This window comes from Siphateles boraxobius, unplaced genomic scaffold (genome assembly GCF_051911475.1).
Source record: "Siphateles boraxobius isolate OS27281-9 unplaced genomic scaffold, OSU_SipBor_1 53, whole genome shotgun sequence".
Lineage (NCBI taxonomy): Eukaryota > Metazoa > Chordata > Actinopteri > Cypriniformes > Leuciscidae > Siphateles > Siphateles boraxobius.
Genome location: NW_027509175.1, coordinates 6,952,723 through 6,974,467, shown reverse-complemented (window position 1 = coordinate 6,974,467; position 21,745 = coordinate 6,952,723). Strand labels below are relative to the sequence as shown.

Genomic DNA, 21,745 nt, shown 5'->3' with positions numbered 1-21,745 from the left:
TCATCTGTTTAACTTGTTTTTTCCTTCGTTCTAGGTTGTTTCACCTACTTCTTTTAAATAAACAATTATAATAAATACATCTGAAGTTGCCTCCTCCAAAAAAAAACGTTTTCCCCTAGAAACAGTGCCAAAAAATTATTTATAGAAAATACTATTATAGACCAATAGTTAACACCGCAATCAGTTGTTCAAAACATTTTAATAAACATTTATTATTACGTTATATATTGTGTTGTATTACCTTGTCAGTTTATGACAAAAACACGAATTAACTGCGAACGGATTTGACATATTTCTCTCTTCTGACAAACGTAATCAATATTCTTTTGGAAAGTCGTGGGAAATTGATCACGTTTTTTTCCTGTATTGGAGTATCAGTATTTCTAAAGTGGAAATACAAATATTATATTTGCAATTATGACGAAATGTGAATAGGGTCCGTTTATATATTTATTTATAATGGGGGAAAAATACCTCTGAAGTTGCTCAAAAACTTTTTATTATTTCATGAAACCAAATAATTTACAAAATATAGACCTAAATTATATTTAGTAAAATTATAACAAATATCATTTAACTATTGCATAGATGCATGCGTGAAGCTCAGTGCTAACATCATAAAACGGTGCTATAACTTAATTAACTGGGCTAACAGAGAAGTTTAATTCAAGGAAGAGAAATCCAACTCTGTTTCACTTTACATTTCACAATAAAAGCAATTCAACCATATAATGATAGTAAACGTTTCTCAAGAAGTAGGCCTACATTCGGTCTAATAGCATGAGTAGGCTAAACAGCATTTTATGCAAGAAATTATATACATTCAACAGACAGCCATTTCACCATATATATATATAGGCCTATATACATTTAATATTTGCTGCAGAAAATTAGATTATTCTTAAGTAAATACATTTCAGCTTGTTGGTGACTTCAGCAAATACATTCAGTGTGTTTCAACAAAGAGCTTGTGTTTCAGCTACTACGTTGTAGTAACAAGGTTGAGTGCTAGTGGAGCCTCCAACGTGGGGTTGATTTAAATGAGTCAGTAGTGTGTTATTGGAGCAGAACGGGTAGAGATGATTAGGGTAAAATGATGGTGCAGGTTTCATGTGTATGAGCCGTTTGTAGTCCTCTTCCACCTCTTGTATTGGGCCGAGATCACAGACTAACCCAGAGTCCTTGTCCTCTGAGATCTTGCTTTTCTCACCGAGCGCTTCATAAAGATGGTCTTTAGTTATGGCACTGATTTGATCATGCTGTTCTTTCTGGTGTGGAGAATATTGGGTTGCCTCAGGATTCCAAAATGATGGTACAAATAGATTCTAGAAGGAACCAGTATTAAAAATATGATTTAAACAGTTATGTTATTCTTGACTAAAACTATATATATATAAATATATATATATATATATATATATATATATATATATATATATATATATATATTAAATTTCAGTAAAGCTGAAATAAAATAACTATATGTTAAATTGAAGTCTCCAATTTTATATTAAGTGTCCTTAAATACAATGTACTAACATTTATAGGTACAATATGTAACTTTCTTTTGTTAAAAAAAAAAGAGTCAATATATCATCAATTCTTCTTCCAAAAAAGTTTTGTGTCTTACCCTGATTTACTATAGGGGGTAATAAAGCAATAAGCCCCGTGAAGCCGTGATTCCGCTCTGCGTCGTGCCTAACCATGCCACTTAGCTGTTCTAAATTCACTGTAAAACGGCTTCAAGGGGCTTATTGCTTTTATAAAACGGTTACTCCATAATAATATTCATTTTAATATATATATATATATATATATATATATATTTATATATTTATATATATATATATATATTATCAGAATCAAGGACCGGAACTATCCGTTTTATAAATCAGGGTAAGACTGTATAGCCCGTTTTAAGTGTTTATATTTTAGAAATGCCAAAGGATGGTTTTCGTGGAAAATTGCATACATGCGTTACTCGCCCGTGCATGTCTTGTCGTATTCGTAAATCGAGAAAAGTTGCTCCGGGTACAGGGAATCACCCGTTTAAAAAAATGATGGCGAGACTGAGTGATTTGAAAAGTTGTAAAAGATAAGCGGAGATGGTGTTTTTATTACTTAACAGGCGAGTATGGTATTTATTGAACAGATAAATTGTCAATGCATGCAGTTACAGTTTCAAAAGTTATAGTGTACCTATAAATTAATAATTTGATACAATGCACTTATTGTGTACATATATGTTTTTACAACGTACTTATATTTCAAAATCTATAATTACACGGTTGACCCTTCCCTTACCCTTTAATCCACCCTTAAACCTATCCATACCAGCCAAACCTGTCCCTACCTTACCCGTATCTCACCTCAATAGCAGATTTAAGTGTTAAAGAAACCTAATATAAAGTAGGACTAATTGAAGTAGTAAATTAACTAAAACTAAAATGAAAACTGAAAATATAAACATACCTTGAGATGTTCTGGCAGGTTGGTTTTAGGGTACAGGTATCTGTACAATTTATAGATGAACAAGACGCCCAGGATTCCCAGAGGAAGAATGACGGCAGCAGCTATCACACAGCTGGTGAGCACTGGTGTCACTTTGTGTACACACACACACACACACCATCATCATCATCATCATCATCATCATCATCATCATCACCACCACCACTGTCATGTTGGTTCTTAAGTTTAACAGAAGATGAGATCTGTATCTATCTGCAGTCTTTGAATGAAGGCATATATTGTTCATAGAAAATATCATATTGTAAAGCACAATATTATCTATGCATTTATATAGTTTTATATAATATACTATAACTATATTATAAACTACTTTATACCTATTCTATTCATATTGAATAGATTACATGATTATTGCTGTATCATTATCTTGCAGGGCTGTCTGGAATAGATTATTCTGATCTGTATTCTACTTTATTTTGATCAATCACAGAGTACTATGGTAATATATTGTTGTATAATATCCGCTACACTTTATAATCTACTGATATCCTGTGCTAGTGTCACAAATATTATCTCCAAAATAACATGGCTGGCTGCAAATGATCCCTTAGATGCCTGATTATTATTTTTTTTTAAGTAAAACATCAAACACTTCATACATTTATACACGTTACATCTCTTGATATGAGTGACAGGTGTAGATGAAGACACACTTACCAGGTATGTTGGTCACACACACAGGATCACTGAACTGTCCCGAATTTGTGAAGCCTGTGTGAAGCACCCTTGCCTGAGCACAAACTCTGCTCCGTGAATGTAGTCCTTTAATAGTCAGTTTGACATCTTTGCTGGCTTCAATAACCTTCCTCTCTACTGCCTATCAGGGACACAGATACTCTTATGGTTATTTGAAGATATGGATTATTTATTTGTGGCTTGTAAATTATGTTTAAATTGAAATGAGATCAAATATTCCCATTTGACAACAAGGATGTTAATATATCAGAGAGTTTGAACACACACTTTGTGAACACACATAATTTTCTTTATATTATATATGTAATGATTATTTCTTTTCAGTAGGGCTGTTCATAATAAAGCAATGCATACTTAAAATGGTCTATTCATCAATCTAACATAAACTTTAAAAAAACATTATATTGTTAACAGTGCTTTTAGCATAATTTTGGTACTATTATAGTTTTTATTAATAATTTAAAGTAGTTCATTCAATAAATTAAGTAAATTTTCTATTTTAATTTTAGTTAAAGCTTTAGTAATATTATTGTGTTTTTGTCATTTGTATACGTTATTGTTTTTTAATATTTCTATATTTTTTCTATAATTTTTATTTCAGCTTTAGTTATTCAGCTAAATGAAGATGAGAAATGTTTTTAGCATTTTAAAAGTTGTTTAATTCTTTTTATATATTTGACTTTATTTCGGTTGTTTATTTCAGGCAATGCTTTTTTATGCTTTTGGCCGTTCATTTACACAACAACGGCATTTTGGTGGCCTGAAAAAGCAAACTTCAAAGGTTTTATAAACGATGCCTTTACCGTCTCTGTGTAAACAACAAAACGTGAATGTGTGAAAACGGTGACGTCATGCGTATTATCTGTTCGTGCATGCATGCATATTACGTTTTCAAGAAGTGTTTCTTGACAAAGTGACATCGCCAACTATTGGCCTGGCAGCATAATACAGCCTTTTTAGTCATTTTCGCAGATCCGTGTGAACCGGGATCAACATGTGTCATCTGTTTTTAGTACATCGTTGTTGTCTAAACATACCCTTAGTTTAAAAGTTTACAGTGTACAGCAAATATGTCTGAGGATTCAAGCTGAAATGCATATGAACAGAATGATAAGACTATAAGCATTTTTATACCGCATCTTCGTGGTCTTCAGTCCAATATTTGATGCCGTAGGTCACTTGTGAAAATTTTTTTGAAAGTTTGCTCAGTTTCAGCACTGGGGGGTGGACATGAACATCAATCAAGTTATTATTTCGGATGACAAGACGAACAGTAGGGGGTCCTATGATACCTACAGGGGAGAAAAGCAGTTTAAATAATTGTTACATATGAATTTGATATTGACTTAGAGGTGTAGTAAGTGATTCTGAGAATTATTGAAGATAATGATGACAAAGAACGACAAGGAAGAACAAAAAAGTGAACATACAGTACACAAGTATATACACGCAGGTGTTCGTTGTTAATCGCCAGCAGCACACACTCAAAACCAATGTTACTCACGTATGAGGAGCATCAACACAACATCTGTGTCAGTTTTCAGGCCTTCCGGCACTGGAAAGCTTTTCTAATATTACAAAATCTTGCATGATCATAACCCTTCTATTTCCAGTGATATTCCTTGGAGCTTTTCTCTTTTGTAATGTCTCTCAGCTATCTTTCTTTCTACAGTCTTTCTTCAAATCTCCCTCTCGCTCACTCTCTCTCTTCTCCCCCGTCATGAGTGGACACGCCCCCTGCTGCTGATTGGCTACAAGTTTGTTGTGGCGCTCGTTCCGACCCACTTTCAACATTGTTTCTCGGAAAACGCTTACTGTACCTTTAAATCAACAGAGCGTATAGCGCAAACTAAGAGCTGCAAATACAGATTCACACTTACTGTGCTTATTAGGTAAAAATGCGGATGCATTAACCCACTCAGAGAACAGCTCCTGACCCTCTGCCCGTACTTGGAAAATGTAGGTCCCAAATATAGCTGGCAGTTCTCCTGCATCACATTTCAGCTCTTTGGTGTTCACACAGAGGGAAGCGATTTCATTTCTCAGGCTGCAAGGAGAAGGCCGATTACAAACACAAAGTATGTTAGTTAAATATGTTATCAGGTAAAGAATAAACCTATTGTTTTCAACTTCTGCAAAAGCTCAGAAGTATCAGATTCCAGTAGAACAATAGTTCAGTGACTGTCATTACAATCAAACACATTATGATGGGTATATTTTATAATGGCATGCAAGCATTTGTTGCTAGTTTGCAAGCATTTTGTTTGCTATTTTTCTTCCATGTTTGAGTATTTAAGAAGTATTTCGAGTGTACTTACATATATCTTGCCGTGTATGTCACGTTGCTCATGTTATTGTGTGGAGATGTCCATTTAATAACTGCACCCATATTGATGGAGGTCACCTTCACATTCTGGGGTCCAGCCAGCTTTGTTTCTGAAGTAAAACAGAGTATCACCACAGTCAGTAATACATTATAAAGAGAATTTTATAAAGAATTAATAATGTAATATTTCCCCTGAGTTTCACATACAAGGCTTAAGCTAGTCCCACACTAAAATGCTTGATTGAGCTGTTTTAACTGAAAGGAATTTGCACGGACATATCTTAAAATATGCTACTTTCATTGTTTTGTCTCAAGATGCACACCAGTCATGTTTTTTTTTGCTAAGGCACTTTTATAAAAGCTAACTAAGGCACAATCCTGGCTTAGTCTAAGCCCTGTCTGTCAAACCGGGCCATAAAGTATTTGGATGTTTAAGTATGAATGTCATTGCATTAGATTAGGGGTTCCCAAACTTTTTCATGCTAAAACCCACCTAGAGAAGTATGATCTAATTCGACACCCAAAACTTGCTATAGTGAAATATGAGGGGGGAAATGCATTTGTTCTCTTTTAGTTGACATTATCTTTTTTCATATTGTTACATTCAATACAATAGGCCCAATGCTATTATAATTTGACAGTTGTGGTGCATCATGTCAGATATATGAAAATACAAGTTACGACCCCCCAACAATCTTTCCATTTTTCATATTTCTGACATTGCAAGAACAGGCCACATTACTCAGACTTCGTGCTATATATTTTCTCTCTCTACTAGCCACCAGTGGGTCATGATGACCCAGTTAGAAACCCACTGCACTTAAAAAACATTTCTGAAGAAACAAATGATGCTGTTCACAGAATTAACTTTAAAAGTTCACACAGGTGTCTTGCAGCAGTGTAACCACAGGTTATGTAAATGTTCCACTAACCTTTAACAACCAGACAATCAGTGTTAGAATACTTTTCAATCATTTTGAACACGTCTGTTGTTTTACCATTTAAAAACTATGAATGTTTTGCTTGAAAAATGTAATTTATAAAAAAACTACACTATTCCTAATACAAAGGACACTAAAAATAATGTGTTGTTTCAACATAAAAATAAAATAATGCAACACTCAATCTTTTGGATCAATGTATCAATCTTTTTGGCAACTTCAAATGAAATTAAGTTCATCCAACAAACTACAGAGTTAGAAGAACCTAATTTGTAACTTTAAAAAAATGACTTGAGTTGTAGCCCTGGATCAATTTATCTTATCTATTTCATTTAAAATCCACGGCTATCACAGTATGAACAAGTAAAACATTACTTGTCACTAGCATTATAGCAGTCATTGCTAACAGAGTCAATGTAGTGTTTACCTTCATGTATCTACTCTTCAGCACAATGGTAACCACAAAAACTTCAACATTACAGGAACTCTTTTAGATGTCAAACACAACGTTAAACACTAACAGGTATATCCCATTCACTAAAAAACAAATACAATGATACTTCATTTCAACATCATAAGCATGCAGGGAGCTATAAATTCACATGCCTAATTTCCAAAAGTTATCAATTTATTAAGTTACTAAAAAATTAAAACAGAAATTTGAGTTTAAATTACATACAATATTAAGTTAATGTAATTATCAACATTATGATGACAAGACAAAATGTTTCAACTTAAAAGTGTGGTTACACTTTATTTCGATGGTCCACTTTAGACATTCTACTAACTGACTTTGCAACTACATGTCAACTAACTCTGTCATAGAGTATTAGTAGACTGTAGTTTAACGTTAGGCGTTGGGGTTCGGGTTAGCAGAATAAGTTGACATGTAGTTGCACAGTTACTTCTAGTCAGTAGAAGGTCTGTTGTGGGAGCATAGAAATAAAGTGTTAGCAGATATTAAGCTGACAGTCTACTAATACTCCAATTAGAGTTATCTGACATGGTGCAAAATTACTTATAAAATGTGCAGTATTTTTTGTAACACTTTTATTTTGATGGTCCCCAATAGACCTTCTACTAACTAAAAGTCTAAATACTATTTTTTGATTGTATTAATATTAGTACAATATTAATACACTATAGTATCATACAAGTATCTGTAAAGGTCAGTCTTAATACTGTCAATAAAAATAAGTACAGTAATTGCAAACAAAAATGATTTAGTACAAAAAACAAACAAAAAATTGTTTTATTTCAAAATATTACCTAAAAGCAATAATTATAAAGCAGCAAATAATACTGACCAGAATAGGTGGGGTGAACATCCTTGGTCACAAAGAATACGAGAGCCAACACCTTGAGCTTCACAAACATGACTGACAACATCACTCACTGATGGGGCAGAGTCGAGTCGGGGAGCTTTTAAACTTCAGTTCATTTGTCATGTGCTCAAGAGGAAGCAGGAGCAATATGACTCAACTGCTTCCTCTTTGAGACGGGGATTAAAAAAACAACCACAAAACTTGTTTAGTAACAGACTAATGTCATTCATATATTAATATTAAATTAAATACCCCATGTATTGACAAAATTTCACATCCTTGCAAAAATATTTTTAATAACGTTACATATCACCGCTAGCACAACGGTCAAAGAAAGAATCCCTAGTGTTTCCCCAATCCCATTACACAAACATCTGTGCCTATATCTTTTCTTTTTCAGCTAACAGAAACCTTTAGTTATATAAATATGGACTTGGCTTTATGGGAGAATAACATCAGAACAATCAGAATCAAGTATTCCACAGAGCCGTGTAATGATAAAAAAAAAATGCTGGGACTGGGAGCAATTCTGCTGGTTAGTTAAATGGTATTTATTTGTGTTATGTATTTTGCTTTATTTTGTCTGATGTCAACACTGAAATAAATTTAAATGTTTATGTAGACTGACAAACTCTATCAGACTCTAAAAATGTTATATTTTTTCTTTAAAATAAAAAGTCACGTTTTAAGTCAATTTCTATTGTGTGTGAATATTGTGACATTCATTCTTGGGACAGTTAAATACTTAGCAGGGGAAAAACAGGGAAGTTTTGGAAGTTAACAGACTCAACACTGCCCCGAGTGGCTACTGTGTAACTTACCTCGCCATTCAGTTGTCTTTTTGAAGCATTTAAGTTTAAAATTATGTGATATATTTCCATTGGTCAACTGACAAAAAAAAAAAAAAAAACTAACGCTCTAAATTTATAGATTGAATTCTTAAGCAGATAAGAATTTTAAATGTAATTTTATTTTACTTTGTCTATTTATTGTGCATTTCATATAAACTATCATGCTTGTTTTTAAAGCCACACGGTAGCTTGAATTAAATATCTAACATTTAATTTCTCCTATACATTTTCATAAGAGATATTGCGTATTTCAATGCAACCATTTACTTGCTTTTTGGCAAAGTGAATCCATAATGAAACAGACAAATGGTGGCTATGCGTTTCCATTTTTATCAACTAATGCAGTGGCAAGTTAAGAAAACCACAATTACATTTCATTGTCTGGTAAAATATTCCTTTTGTAATTACAAATAAAATGTAGGATTTCAGAACAACAGTGAGAATCAAACAGCACATCTCAGAAATAAATATGCAGTACTCAGTCTGGACATGCTCATCTCCCAAGGTGCAAAACTCTTTTGTAATTGTAACGGTCATAAATTGTGCATACATATACATTATGATCATTTATTTCGATATATTTGTTCACACAAAGCATAAAGGTTTGATAAAAAGACAAAAACAAACTCAGATGTGTTAAAGAACAATGCAGAGCGGCATATTTTGTATCGTTTCATCATCTCATGTGGATATCTGTAAACCGTGCTGTTTGCTTGCATTTTTAGATGTCAACGTCAATAAAAAAACTCAGATGAAAATTTGAAGTCAGACATTGTATAACTAGAACAATGACAACATGGCCCTTCATGTATGATTCATTCCAGTATTACAAGATGGTGATGATTCTTAGAGGTTAATCGTTAGGATATTTGTCTTTAGTTTCAAACTTAACGCTTAAACACCCTAATTCTGTCAAAAATCTTTTTCTCTTATTTTGTTACTTACAGAAATATAACTAACACCATACGATTCAAGCAGTAGATAAATTATCATTCTGGTACATGGGTTTAATCATGTCTCTAGCAGGAGACTGTGGACTATATTCGGGCCAGGAAGTTGTCGTTAATTCATAAATATTATGATCACGACTCTTATTGATCCATTAATAAACAAGGACAGAGCATGGAGGACGGGCATTTCTGTGAGGTAGACAGTATTTAACCTTAAAGGTGCAGTAAGCGATTTCTGAGAAACGCTGCTGAAAAGTGGATCGGACCTAGCGCCACAACACACTTGTGTGTTCACTGGAAAAAGAAGGGTTAGGATCAGGCAAGAGCTTTAGGAAGCATGTTAATGAAAGACTTCAGGAACCAGTGCCGGAAATGGACAGAGTTGATTAACAACGAACTCCTGCTTGTATTTACTCGTGTATTGGATGTTCATTTTTTGACCTTCCTTGTCGTTCGTTCGTCATCTTCGCTTTATTTTTCAAGCAGCATTATTTTGCTTTGCTTCTGCTATGATAAAGAGACATCCACTCTTGCATTGTGTGTTTGTGCAATTTGGTGGCGGAGCAATGAAGGGATGGGTGTGTTTGTTTGGGATGATTTCAAATATAAACAATGATTCTCAGAAATCACTTACTGCGCCTTTAATCAGGGCATCGGTTTTCTTTTTCATGATGACTGCAGTAGCTGAATGGGCCGGCTTATATACAGAAAAAACAGAACAAACATACAGACAAACAAAGACATGTTTCATACACTCTTTTTGCACACGCTAACGCACATACACAGATAATGGACTTGCCTTTTAATATGCATTTGTTATTTTGTTACAAACAAAATTAGTTGATAAAGCACCCCTGCATATACTCAGTCACCCATTTAGATAAAACACTTTTAAAATGCGCTCCACTTTGTACAAAGACATGGCACGCAATGTTACATGTTATCACGCACCTTTCGTTCTGTTTTTGTACAATTGCATAGAAGTTTAAAAAACTTTTTTTTTTATTAATAAACAATTCTAGACTCTCCGTAAGAAACTACTGAAACTACTAAAGATCAAATCTACAATGTGGAACCGCGATCCTTCAGAAAAATAGATTTTTATTGATATTCCCATTGTAAACATATCCTGTCCAGTTGTTGACACTACAAAAGCATGCAACGAGGAGAAGACATAATCAGTCTAAATCCTGCTCCTCGGTTATTACATTAACCAACGACTCCATGGCATGTCCAATGTTATCAACCATGTGGAAAAGACTTCCCACATTAGGACCTGCGGGAGACGGAAAAAACAGATTTCATGTCAGAGTCTGAACACGCAAGTCAACAATACATTTTATGTAAAACTGCTAAGTGTAGAGGAACAGACTGAATACAAATTTCAGATCGTTTTAAGAGTTTGGGTGTTTATTTGCACAATCTTATATCGCTGCATAAGTCGACACCAAATATAAATGCATTCAATGGCCTTCCTTCATTGGTGTTAGTCAGTTAATTTGATATCAAGACCAGAGAAAGGCAGATTTTCACCAGAGTAAAAATTTGTAAATGTGGGTTTTTTGTGTTGAATAATAAGATGTATATTAGTGCTGCACCATTAATCGCTAAAAAAAAATTGCGATCTCAATTCAAACACCAACGCGATCTTATTCTTCAATGAAAATGACTCTCCTGTGTCTCTTAAACCAGACAAAATCACACTGGAACATTCAGAACTGCGTTTGCACCACAACTGACCCAGAGAGAGCACTTGTCATATATAGGTATGAAACAGTCTTTCCAACCACACAGTATCATTATTTGTGTGTACGTATTATCACAGAAGTAATGGGATAAAAGTTTATAGATGAAATATAAAACAGATGTCTAGGGTAGAGATCAAAACAGAGTAAATCGCCTTTTGAAAGAAACTTGGCACTTTAAACAAAGATTCTATCAATTACATTGTTATGACACCAGGTGGCGACAAGTGACTTCGACAAGTGACGAATCATTCATTTAAGAGATTTGTTAGAAAATGCTGATTCATCCAGTAATGAAGCAAGTGAAGTCTTTATGAGTGAGTCATTGAATCATTCATTCAAACTTGATTTATTTTAAATAGACCACAGTACTTAACATTTTGCCAGAAGCTCTAGAAAATCATGTTATTTTGCTCAGTTGTCTGTTCAGAATCGTGGAAGAACCACAATCTCTATTTAAAACAGAAAAAAAATCATGATTCTCTATTTATCCAGAATTGTGCAGTTCTAATATATATATATAAGAAATGTATCTTGAGCAGCATCAATGTAGCATCAATGTATGATACAGAGACAGAGTATATATATTGAATATATATATATATATTCACTCACCTAAAGGATTATTAGGAACACCATACTAATACTGTGTTTGACCCCCTTTCGCCTTCAGAATTGCCTTAATTCTACGTGGCATTGATTCAACAAGGTGCTGAAAGCATTCTTTAGAAATGTTAGCCCATATTGATAGGATAGCATCTTGCAGTTGATGGAGATTTGTGGGATGCACATCCAGGGCACGAAGCTCCCGTTCCATCACATCCCAAAGATGCTCTATTGGGTTGAGATCTGGTGACTGTGGGCCATTTTAGTACAGTGAACTCATTGTCATGTTCAAGAAACCAATCTGAAATGATTCGAGCTTTGTGACATTGTGCATTATCCTGCTGGAAGTAGCCATCAGAGGATGGGTACATGGTGGCCATAAAGGGATGGACATGGTCAGAAACAATGCTCAGGTAGGCCGTGGCATTTAAACGATGCCCAATTGGCACTAAGGGGCCTAAAGTGTGCCAAGAAAACATCCCCCACACCATTACACCAACACCACCAGCCTGCACAGTGGTAACAAGGCATGATGGATCCATGTTCTCATTCTGTTTACACCAAATTCTGACTCTACCATCTGAATGTCTCAAAAGAAATCGGGACTCATCAGACCAGGCAACATTTTTCCAGTCTTCAACTGTCCAATTTTGGTGAGCTCTTGCAAATTGTAGCCTCTTTTTCCTATTTGTAGTGGAGATGAGTGGTATCCGGTGGGGTCTTCTGCTATTGAAGCCCATCCGCCTCAAGGTTGTGCGTGTTGTGGCTTCACAAATGCTTTGCTGCATACCTCGGTTGTAACGAGTGGTTATTTCAGTCAAAGTTGCTCTTCTATCAGCTTGAATCAGTCGGCCCATTCTCCTCTGACCTCTAGCATCAACAAGGCATTTGCGCCGACAGGACTGCCGCATAGTGGATGTTTTTCCCTTTTCACACCATTATTTGTAAACCCTAGAAATGGTTGTGCGTGAAAATCACAGTAAATAAGCAGATTCTGAAATACTCAGACCGGCCCGTCTGCCACCAACAACCATGCCACGGCAAAAATTGCTTAAATCACCTTTCTTTCCCATTCTGACATTCAGTTTGGAGTTCAGGAGATTGTCTTGACCAGGACCAAACCCCTAAATGCATTGAAGCAACTGCCATGTGATTGGTTGATTAGATAATTGCATTAATGAAAAATTGAACAGGTGTTCCTAATAGTCCTTTAGGTGAGGATTTATTTTAGATTGTTGTAATATTTCAAAATATTAGTTTTATTTAACAAATAAACGCATTCTTGAACATTAACTTCAAATTATGGTGTAAAGTGGATAAGAATAAAAAGGATAAGAGTTTTTTTACAGGAAAGAGTAAACAGAGAAAATAGTTAGTAACAATACTAACCTCTCATGGGTTTAGCCGTCCGCCTCCTTAGACACAGAGGAAAACAGGAAATAAGAAATATCAGTAAAGGTGGAGTAGAGATAGGCATTTAGACTGAATCTAAACAGAATGTGTCCTGTAGCAAGCACTGTTTACCAGAACAAGCTGTTTAGCTTCCATATAATCTTTTCTGATGATGATTATTATTATTGTGCATTTGCGATTCTGTGCTTGCCCAAAACACACACTGTTAAGAGTCACTGTTAAAAAGAGAAACACTTGTGTTAAGAAGTAAGGAATGTACATCAATAATACCCAATAATTTCTCAGTTGTTTAAGGTTAATAACTCAGACTCATTAGGTATATTAAAAGGTATATTTTCATATTTTATCATTTGAAAACATCTCCCATCATCAATTTGCCATGGGAAAATTAGAAACATAAGAAATAAAGGGGCATTTAGTAACTTAATCATGCAAAGAGAATAAAAGCAGTGGATCGGAAAAAATTACAATATCAAAAATTCATCTGTAGTACTTTACAATAAGATCTCATTTGTTAAAATTAATAAATGCATTAACTAACAATGAACAATTTTTACAGCATTTATTAACCTTTGATAATGTTAGTTAAGTGGCCATGTTAATTTACAGTGCAATAACTTAAGACAACCTTTTGATCTTAATGTATTCGTAAATGCTGAGAGATTTGCAATAAGATTAATTAATTGAATAAAAAGAAGTATTGTTCATTGTTAGTTCTTGTTCACTAATGTTAACAAATGTAAATGTATTAAATGCATTATTGTAAATTGTTACCAATTCATCTTTTTCTCCATATTGCTCAAAACATAATCTAAAATATTACTGACATCTTGAATTGACTGTCAATCTGTAATTACTGCCACCTTAAACAACTGCAATACATGAATAGAATAGTGATAAAGTGCCCCAGTTATGTTTCTTCATATATTACCTTTCATGTAGTATTTATTACAGCGGTTTGTGGATGTAAAAGGTTTGCAAAGCTTCAAGGATCAAAGTGCATTTGAGTTATTGTCTCCCAAAAGAAAGAACCGAAATGTCCACAAATGTCTAGGCAAGGTTTATTTACAAGCACATTTCATACACTATGGCAATTCAAAGTGCTTTACAGAAAGGAATTAAAATAATCAAAAAATATAAGCAAGGAAAATTAAAACGGTTATAAAAGAAATTAAAAGAGATAAAAAGATGATGCATAGATAAACTTTTCATCTGGCAAAACACCGGTGTATTATTTTCCACAACTCCCAGTTTTACTCTGGGATTTTCCCATGGTGATTACCGCGTGTCTGTGGCGTTCTTTTGGCGCGCCTAAGAAATCTATTGGACGTCTCCGATGGACCCGATTTTTCCCCTAAAATCGGACAGCAGGAGCTCTAGGACTGACTCACGGGGTAACCTCGGGTTCACTGCCCCGTCAGTCCGCACCCTAAAAACCCATTCGTTCGGAAGCTCTAGGAATGGAATCAATCCAGTCCGCACCCCACAGAACCTCGAGTTTAATTACACAAACTCGTCTACTTTGACCCTTAACCACTAGTTGTAGCTGAGGCCTGGAAGAGTTTGGTTACTGTAGTCAACATGTAGAGAAGATGATGTTTTCTGCACTGCAAAAGAAAATCCACTTCGCATGCACTTCTAAAGGATGAGGATGTGAAGAGGCATGAACTGTTTGTATCACTGTGTATACAAGTGCTGAGAAAGCCTCCGGAGCTGAAATTCGGATATGGTAATGGTAAGTTTCATTTCAGACATGCGCTGTAAACGGTAGACCAATCACAACAGACTGAGCCGTCTGACCAATCAGAGCAGAGCAGGCTCTCAGAAAGGAGTGGTTCAGAGAGACTGAATTATTGATCGAACAGTTTCAGATACTGTGAGAAAGGAAGTGATGTCGCAATGTATATTTTGAAAATATTAAAGTGTTTTTTTGACCTTGGATGCATGTAAATCTATTGAGACTTTCAAAATTAAATTAAGAAACATTAAAATAGCATAGCAGGGGCACTTTAATACTTTTTTTTGCCAGTTTAAGACCATCTGCATCAGTGTTAGTTCCTCCTCGTACCAGATAGTGTAGATGGATTCTCACCTTGGCTGTGAGGGAAGGAATTGTTGAGCTGCTCGATGACGTCCTCTAATCCAGTGCTTGCATCCTGGGAGGGACTGGAGAGCTCATCATCACCTGAAACACACAGTAGTGACCCAATTACAACTGAGAAGTGACCTTAAAAACGCACAAAGTTGTCCTGCCGCCCATGACATCTCATGTTCAAACAGAGACAGTGTTTGCTTCCTGTATTACTGACTTAAAGGATAATATTGAAGGTAATGTTGAGGACTTTCATACAGAGTACAACAGTACAACACAAATAAAAATGTTTCCATAAATGTCAAAGTTGCATTGTGTCATATTTAAGAGGATCTATTGGCAGAAATTCAGTATAATATACAGAACTATGTTTTCTGTGGTGTATAAAGACCTCACATAATGAACCGTTATGTTTTTATTACATTCGAATTAGCCATTTCTATCTATACACACCATGGGTCCCCTTACATTGAAATAGCCATTTTGAGCCGACATGTTTCTACAGTAACCCTAAACGAACAAACGCATTTCGTCACTATGTTGTTCTTCGTGCAAAGAAGCTAGCTAAAGTCAGCGAATAAAACCCTGACACAATGATGAACAAGTAACAATAATATTCGCAATAACATAGTTTTACTGAATAATAAAGAGAAGCTAATTTCTTAATTTATCTTTGTAAAGAAACCTCATTGTTTAACTGGCTACTCTCTGCTGTCTCAGACGATGACATCTTTTCCTGTCGGAAAAAAAACTTTTCTTTGAGACTTGTCACATGGAAATAAAAATCAACAACAATTTTTTTTGACAAAGTCATAAAAACAGATAAAGCCAACACACAAAAAATAGTAATTATAAAAGAAAGCCATTATAAAACAACCCTATCTACCAAAATGTGAGATCATGTGAGCGTATCAGAATCATGGTTGTCGCGGTAGGAATGAACCTAGAAATAAATTAATGCTCTGGTTTCTGTTAAACACAAACAATAACTGTACAAAATAAACAGTTGTAGAGGTAAAAGATTAACTAAGAGGTTATAATATGGTAAAAAAAAAAAAAAAAAAGTTTAAGCATTTGGGGACTTGATGGATAAGAAAAGATGAAAAAAAATTAGGTTAAAAAATATGTATAATGTATATGCGTAACAAAATGTTTAAGGTGCTGTAGTTTTACACCTTTTGCTTTTTTTCAGTTTGTTTAAATGGTCTTGTGTTGTGATGAATGTGTTTTAAAATATCACAGAATTAAAGAATTAAAACAACATATAATAACTTAAACAAGAATTAGAAAATGTTGTGTGAAATCATTTCATATCAAGTACAATACATCAAACTACAGAAAACTGATGACTTTTGAAATTTCATGTCAACTACCCCAATTCCTCAATATTAAAAGGCATTTTAAAAAGGCAACTTATGGCATGTAAACCTATAAATTCCAGTTCCCGGTATGTATAAAAACTCATAACTTTAGGTGAATCTTTAATCTAGATTAATTGAAAAATACAATATAGGAAGGCATTTGGCCCTATAGATAATCTGAATCATAAACATCAGACTGCACTTGTAAAATGAAAAGGGGTTTGTTCTTCAAATACTGAAGGACAGCCCATTTTTTGGAACCTTGTTGGACTGTTTTCTCCCTCAAAAGACAACAAATAAGATGTTGGCTATCAGTTAAGGGCAAAAAAACCCACTTCTTTTGTATTCACACAAATAAAAGCTCTCTGTGTTCCTTTTTGTTTGGCACAGATAAGAACATTGCCTCTTTTTATCGGTTCTGAAAATCTTTGCTGAAACCAGCCTGGGCTTCAAGCCAAGTCTTACAATGAAAGCTTCACAAGTACAGTTATTGAACATAGTTTGACTAGTTAACTGACATGAATTGTAATTAAGAAATTAATATTTTCATTTTAACAGTGGTCAGAAAGAGGGGATTGTATTAATGACTACATTTACTTTCACACAGAATAATTCAAGAAACACCAAAACGGAAGGGTTTTCTATTATTTTAACAGTTAATAAAGAATATTATATTTACACAACTGTACACTGGTACTGTGTATTTCAGTATCCTGCTAAGGATGTACCGTTTCTTTCAACAAGTCAATATGTAAGACTGACATTACACCGATTACTTCTTATTTGCCCTGCTTAAAATGTCAGAACACCTTAAATCTGTTTTTAGGAATAATACTGAAGGGTTAGCTTTAAACGGAAGTTGTTAGGGACATTTACCCATTGTCTCTGTGGTTTGGCTTGCGGCCACACGCAGTGAGGCCAGGCTGGTGTCAGATCTCGGAGAGGCAGTGGAGGGTGAGGACAGGGCAGTACCATTCACCTTGGACTCAGTCTGTGGCTAGGACATAGGCAGAAAGGAACCATATAGATTAGGCAGGGGACTGGACAAAGACATCAGCACTGGGTTGTGCTTCTGTATTTCCAGATTCATTTGAAAACATTAATTTATATATTGTCAATCTATATATATATATCTCAGAGTTGCTGTGTTTTTGCATCATTCAGGTTTTACAAATAAGACAGTTGGGCCAAAAAAACATCACAAGGATACACACAAAATAGTGGACGAGATGCCATTATTACATTTAAAAATAAAATAAACCAGACAGATAGTGTTCAAAAACATTCACAGATGTTAAAAAACTTCAGTAAACATAAAAAAAAAATTCTCTTCCTTTGTCCTTTACATCAATATTCAAATAGTGAAACAAGGTCTTCTATGATACAAATCTTATCATTTGACTCCATGAATTCTAGTGGTATCCTGCAGCTATTCAAGCTCCATGCTGCTATTTTAAATGCAAAATATTTACAATGGTTACACACTTCCTGCATGTCATTTGTTTAAAGCATCTGTCATAGACACCTATTAATTACCCATATTTATTCATAATGTTGATTTGGTGCTCAAGAAAGGTTTCTCATTACTAACAGTATTTTGTGGAAATTGTGATTTGAAAGGATTCTTTGAGGAATAATAGAAAGTATAAAAAACAGAATTTATTTTAATTTCTTTTTAACAATAAAAGTCTATATTGTAATTTTTAATCAATTGAATGCATCCTTGTTGACTACAAGTATTAATTTCTTTAAAAAAAAACTAATAATATTACCAACCCCAAACTTTTGAACGGTATTAACATATTAAGCATTGTTCTTAGAAGTTTTACAATTACCATAAAGATGTTGACCACTGTACACGCTCATCTTGGCTTATATATTATTTACAAGTGTATCTTAAAATGAATACTTAACTGCAATTAAATCTTACCAGTACCTAAAAATAATTAGCTTAAATGATGAAATGGTTTGTCACTGCACAACTATTTAAAGTTACTAAAACCGCATTACACATGTGCTTTAATGAGTGTGTTTAAACCATCTACCATTAACAATTTATAACACAAGACCAGCTTGCTTAAAGAATGATGGTTCTGGTGATTTCATTTCTCTTCCTGAGTTTGTCAAGCCAAACACATGAGCATATTTTAAACAGCAGAACATGTTTATTAACAAATAACAGAGATAAAAATTAAGTAATTGATGCTATTAAAATAAAAAAAACCATACAGTGGTAGGCAAAAGGCTTGTTTGTAAGTGTAATGAAAAATCTTTTTGGATAAAACTGAAGATGGCAAACAAAAACATCAGAGAAGTGAAGCCAATTATCCATTGGCTTTGAACAAAAGGAGAGATATTTATCCACGTTCATTTAGTCTGGTTCTTGCTTCGGCCAAGCGGCCACTGGAAGCAGCATGAGATGCTGGAGATTTTAGTTCAAAGGGTCCACAGAGAACACATGAAGCCATTTCTTCTAAGAAAAGATCTGATATACATTCCATTTGGCAGAGACCCCCAGTCAACTAATGTTTTGTGAGAAGTATGCATCGAGACATTACGCATGATGCATCGAGACATGATGCAAACAGAATATCCAATTTCCACTCAATTCAAGCAGAAGTAGACTTCTGAAGAAGTTCACATCAAACAAACTCCACAAAACAAATTACAGAGAGAAATTGGTCGCTTGAGGACAAATGACAGGTTCTTTTGGCCACCTAAAAGACCTGGCATTCATCCTCAGCTTCAATAAGGGCAACATACAGTGGAACCTGAAAATAATAGGATCAATAAAGCCTGTTGTGCAATATTGTATTGATCAATAAAGCATGGTAGGTAAAAATTCTTGAAACAATCGGTTAAAAGCAACACTGTGTGTGATATGCTGACAATTACAACATAAGAAAAAAGTTACTCATCTGAAGAAAAAAATGCACATTAATGCACTAGGCCTTTTCACAAGATCAAATGCTATGAAAAAAAAAGCCTATTTAAACCATGTCTGGTCAGAAAAGCAAATAAACTGATCGAATAAAAAAAAAATAAAAAAAACTTGAATTATTATTAGAGAACAACATTTTGGTGTGGAGTCCATAAATATGCATTCATTTTAAAATATTGTAATACATGTATTTATGCTAAAATGAATGAGTGTGAATATGATCAATCTTAACGTGATCAATATCATTTATGCTGTTATTATACAGTACAGTGAATGCCAACATGTGTCCTGCAAGGACAACTAACAGAGATGTCTGCATTCAAACAAAACAACATTAATCAACAATATTCCATGTTATATATAGGTCTTTGGTTTAGACATCTATGAAAAATTCCATTTACTGCAATTTCAAAACTCAAAGAAAGACAAAAGGTCAATTTGTAAATATAAACTACATTTCAAATCTTTGATACATTTTTAATTTAAAACAAAGCCTTCAATCCACACGTTTGCAGAGAATATTAATACATCTTTAAACAGATGGAACATTTCAGGAAGATTTTGTCAAAATATATAAACATTTTCTTTATTCATCCTGACAGCATCTAAATTTAGAATAAATATTTTCTGCAACAATTTCAAATTTATCAAACTAATCCATATTTTTCAACTTCTAAAAACAGCACACTAAAAAAAAAAAACCTAGCGAGCTTTCATCCTAGTCTTTTAAGACACCTCATTTCAGCCAAATTCTAAGGAAATATTACATGTGTCCTTCACGGATCATAGACAAGATAATGCCAGAATGCATTGCAATCACTCAAGAGAAACGTCAACTATAAATATACTTATATATTAGGGCTGCACAATTAATTTGTATTTTAATCATGAAAAAAATATCTGCTTCTCTCGATTAATTGTTGTGATATTGACCCGCTGGTTATTTGTCCTGAAATTTTTTTTGACAATTTGTCAAAATCTAAAATACTAAATCTGCGAATTGAACCTTCTCTGTGACTAACTGTAATAAATCCAAATATCAATCTCGACCATTTTGTTGACGATCATGGTTGGTGAATAAATGCACTTATGCAGCCTCTTTGCTACATCAGCAAGCAAAAATTGAACACTTAGAATGATTGGAATTAGGATGATTGGGAGCGACCATTTTTATATTGATTTTCCATTTGAAGCAGCGATCAGAGTTGGTTAAATGAAGTCTATGCGCCACCTACAGGCCTGTTAGGTGAGGTAAAAGTATATATACTTATCTTTCTCTGGAATATCTGTATATGAATCGTGATTATAATTTTTGAACAAAATGGTTTAACCATTATCGTGCAGCCCTTATATACATTAATATACTCATAAATATTGTTAAAACTGACTTTCCCCACAAAATTGTATATTTAACTACAAATTTGACAAAAATTAAAAGCCAAATATTGACATTAAAATATATAAATGCACAGAGCATTTAATTTCTTCTGTCGACAATCAAAAGGAACCACATGAACAGACCATGATTAGAAAGATGCCTTATAAATGACCAGTGTGCAATCTGAAGACATTTGCAGCACTCAATCCAAGTTCAGATGTAAGACAGGAGGCTGACACAACTGGTTGATGTTTATTTCTTTACCAACAGTTCCAATGTGTTGTTATTTACTGCCAGTCAGAATAAGCATCAATAAATTCTTAAGGATATGCACCACCCACCTGCTCAAGTAACTGTCTAAGGCGTTTGAGCTGTGATTCCAGCTGTTTGTTGTGATCCTCCAGGATTTGCATTCTTGCTTCCAGACGTCCCTTGTGCTGCCGCAGTAGTTTGGCCTCTGCGATCAGTTCTGCGTCCCGTGGACTCTGGGGCGAGACCGGCAGCATCTGTGGAGGTGACGGCAGCGGCGACAGCCCCTTGTGGCCGTGTGCCTTCTTCAGACGATCGTACTCTGACTGCAGCTTCCTG

General features: G+C 34.4%; 2 protein-coding genes across 15 annotated transcripts in view; both read right to left on the bottom strand.

The window, feature by feature from the left end:
- Positions 1–482: 482 nt before the first annotated feature.
- crfb15 (cytokine receptor family member B15) lies at positions 483–7,966 on the bottom strand. 2 transcript variants are annotated; one of them, XM_077204926.1, is made up of 7 exons: positions 7,803–7,966; positions 5,547–5,664; positions 5,109–5,275; positions 4,363–4,520; positions 3,190–3,349; positions 2,473–2,603; positions 483–1,325 (listed from the first exon to the last, which is right to left on the bottom strand). In XM_077204926.1, the coding sequence occupies exons 1-7, from the start codon at positions 7,882–7,884 to the stop codon at positions 957–959; spliced, it is 1,185 nt and encodes a 394-aa protein (XP_077061041.1). In that variant the 5' UTR covers positions 7,885–7,966; the 3' UTR covers positions 483–956. The 2 variants fall into 2 exon arrangements, with proteins under 2 accessions (XP_077061041.1, XP_077061042.1); XM_077204927.1 differs by having other exon boundaries at positions 884–1,325; positions 2,473–2,594.
- A 1,015-nt stretch (positions 7,967–8,981) lies between these two features.
- dmd (dystrophin) overlaps positions 8,982–21,745 on the bottom strand; it is a 114,131-nt gene continuing 101,367 nt past the window's right edge. For 5 of the 13 annotated variants that reach the window (XM_077205207.1, XM_077205209.1, XM_077205215.1 and 2 more), the window contains 4 exons: positions 21,499–21,742; positions 17,715–17,835; positions 15,478–15,570; positions 8,982–10,897 (listed from right to left, as the gene is read on the bottom strand). In XM_077205207.1, coding sequence (XP_077061322.1) covers positions 10,800–10,897; positions 15,478–15,570; positions 17,715–17,835; positions 21,499–21,742 — 556 coding nt within the window. In that variant the 3' untranslated portion in view covers positions 8,982–10,799. Of the gene's footprint in view, positions 10,898–13,361; positions 13,388–15,477; positions 15,571–17,714; positions 17,836–21,498; positions 21,743–21,745 lie in introns of all 13 variants that reach the window. The other 8 variants (XM_077205211.1, XM_077205213.1, XM_077205217.1 and 5 more) reach the window with 3 other exon arrangements.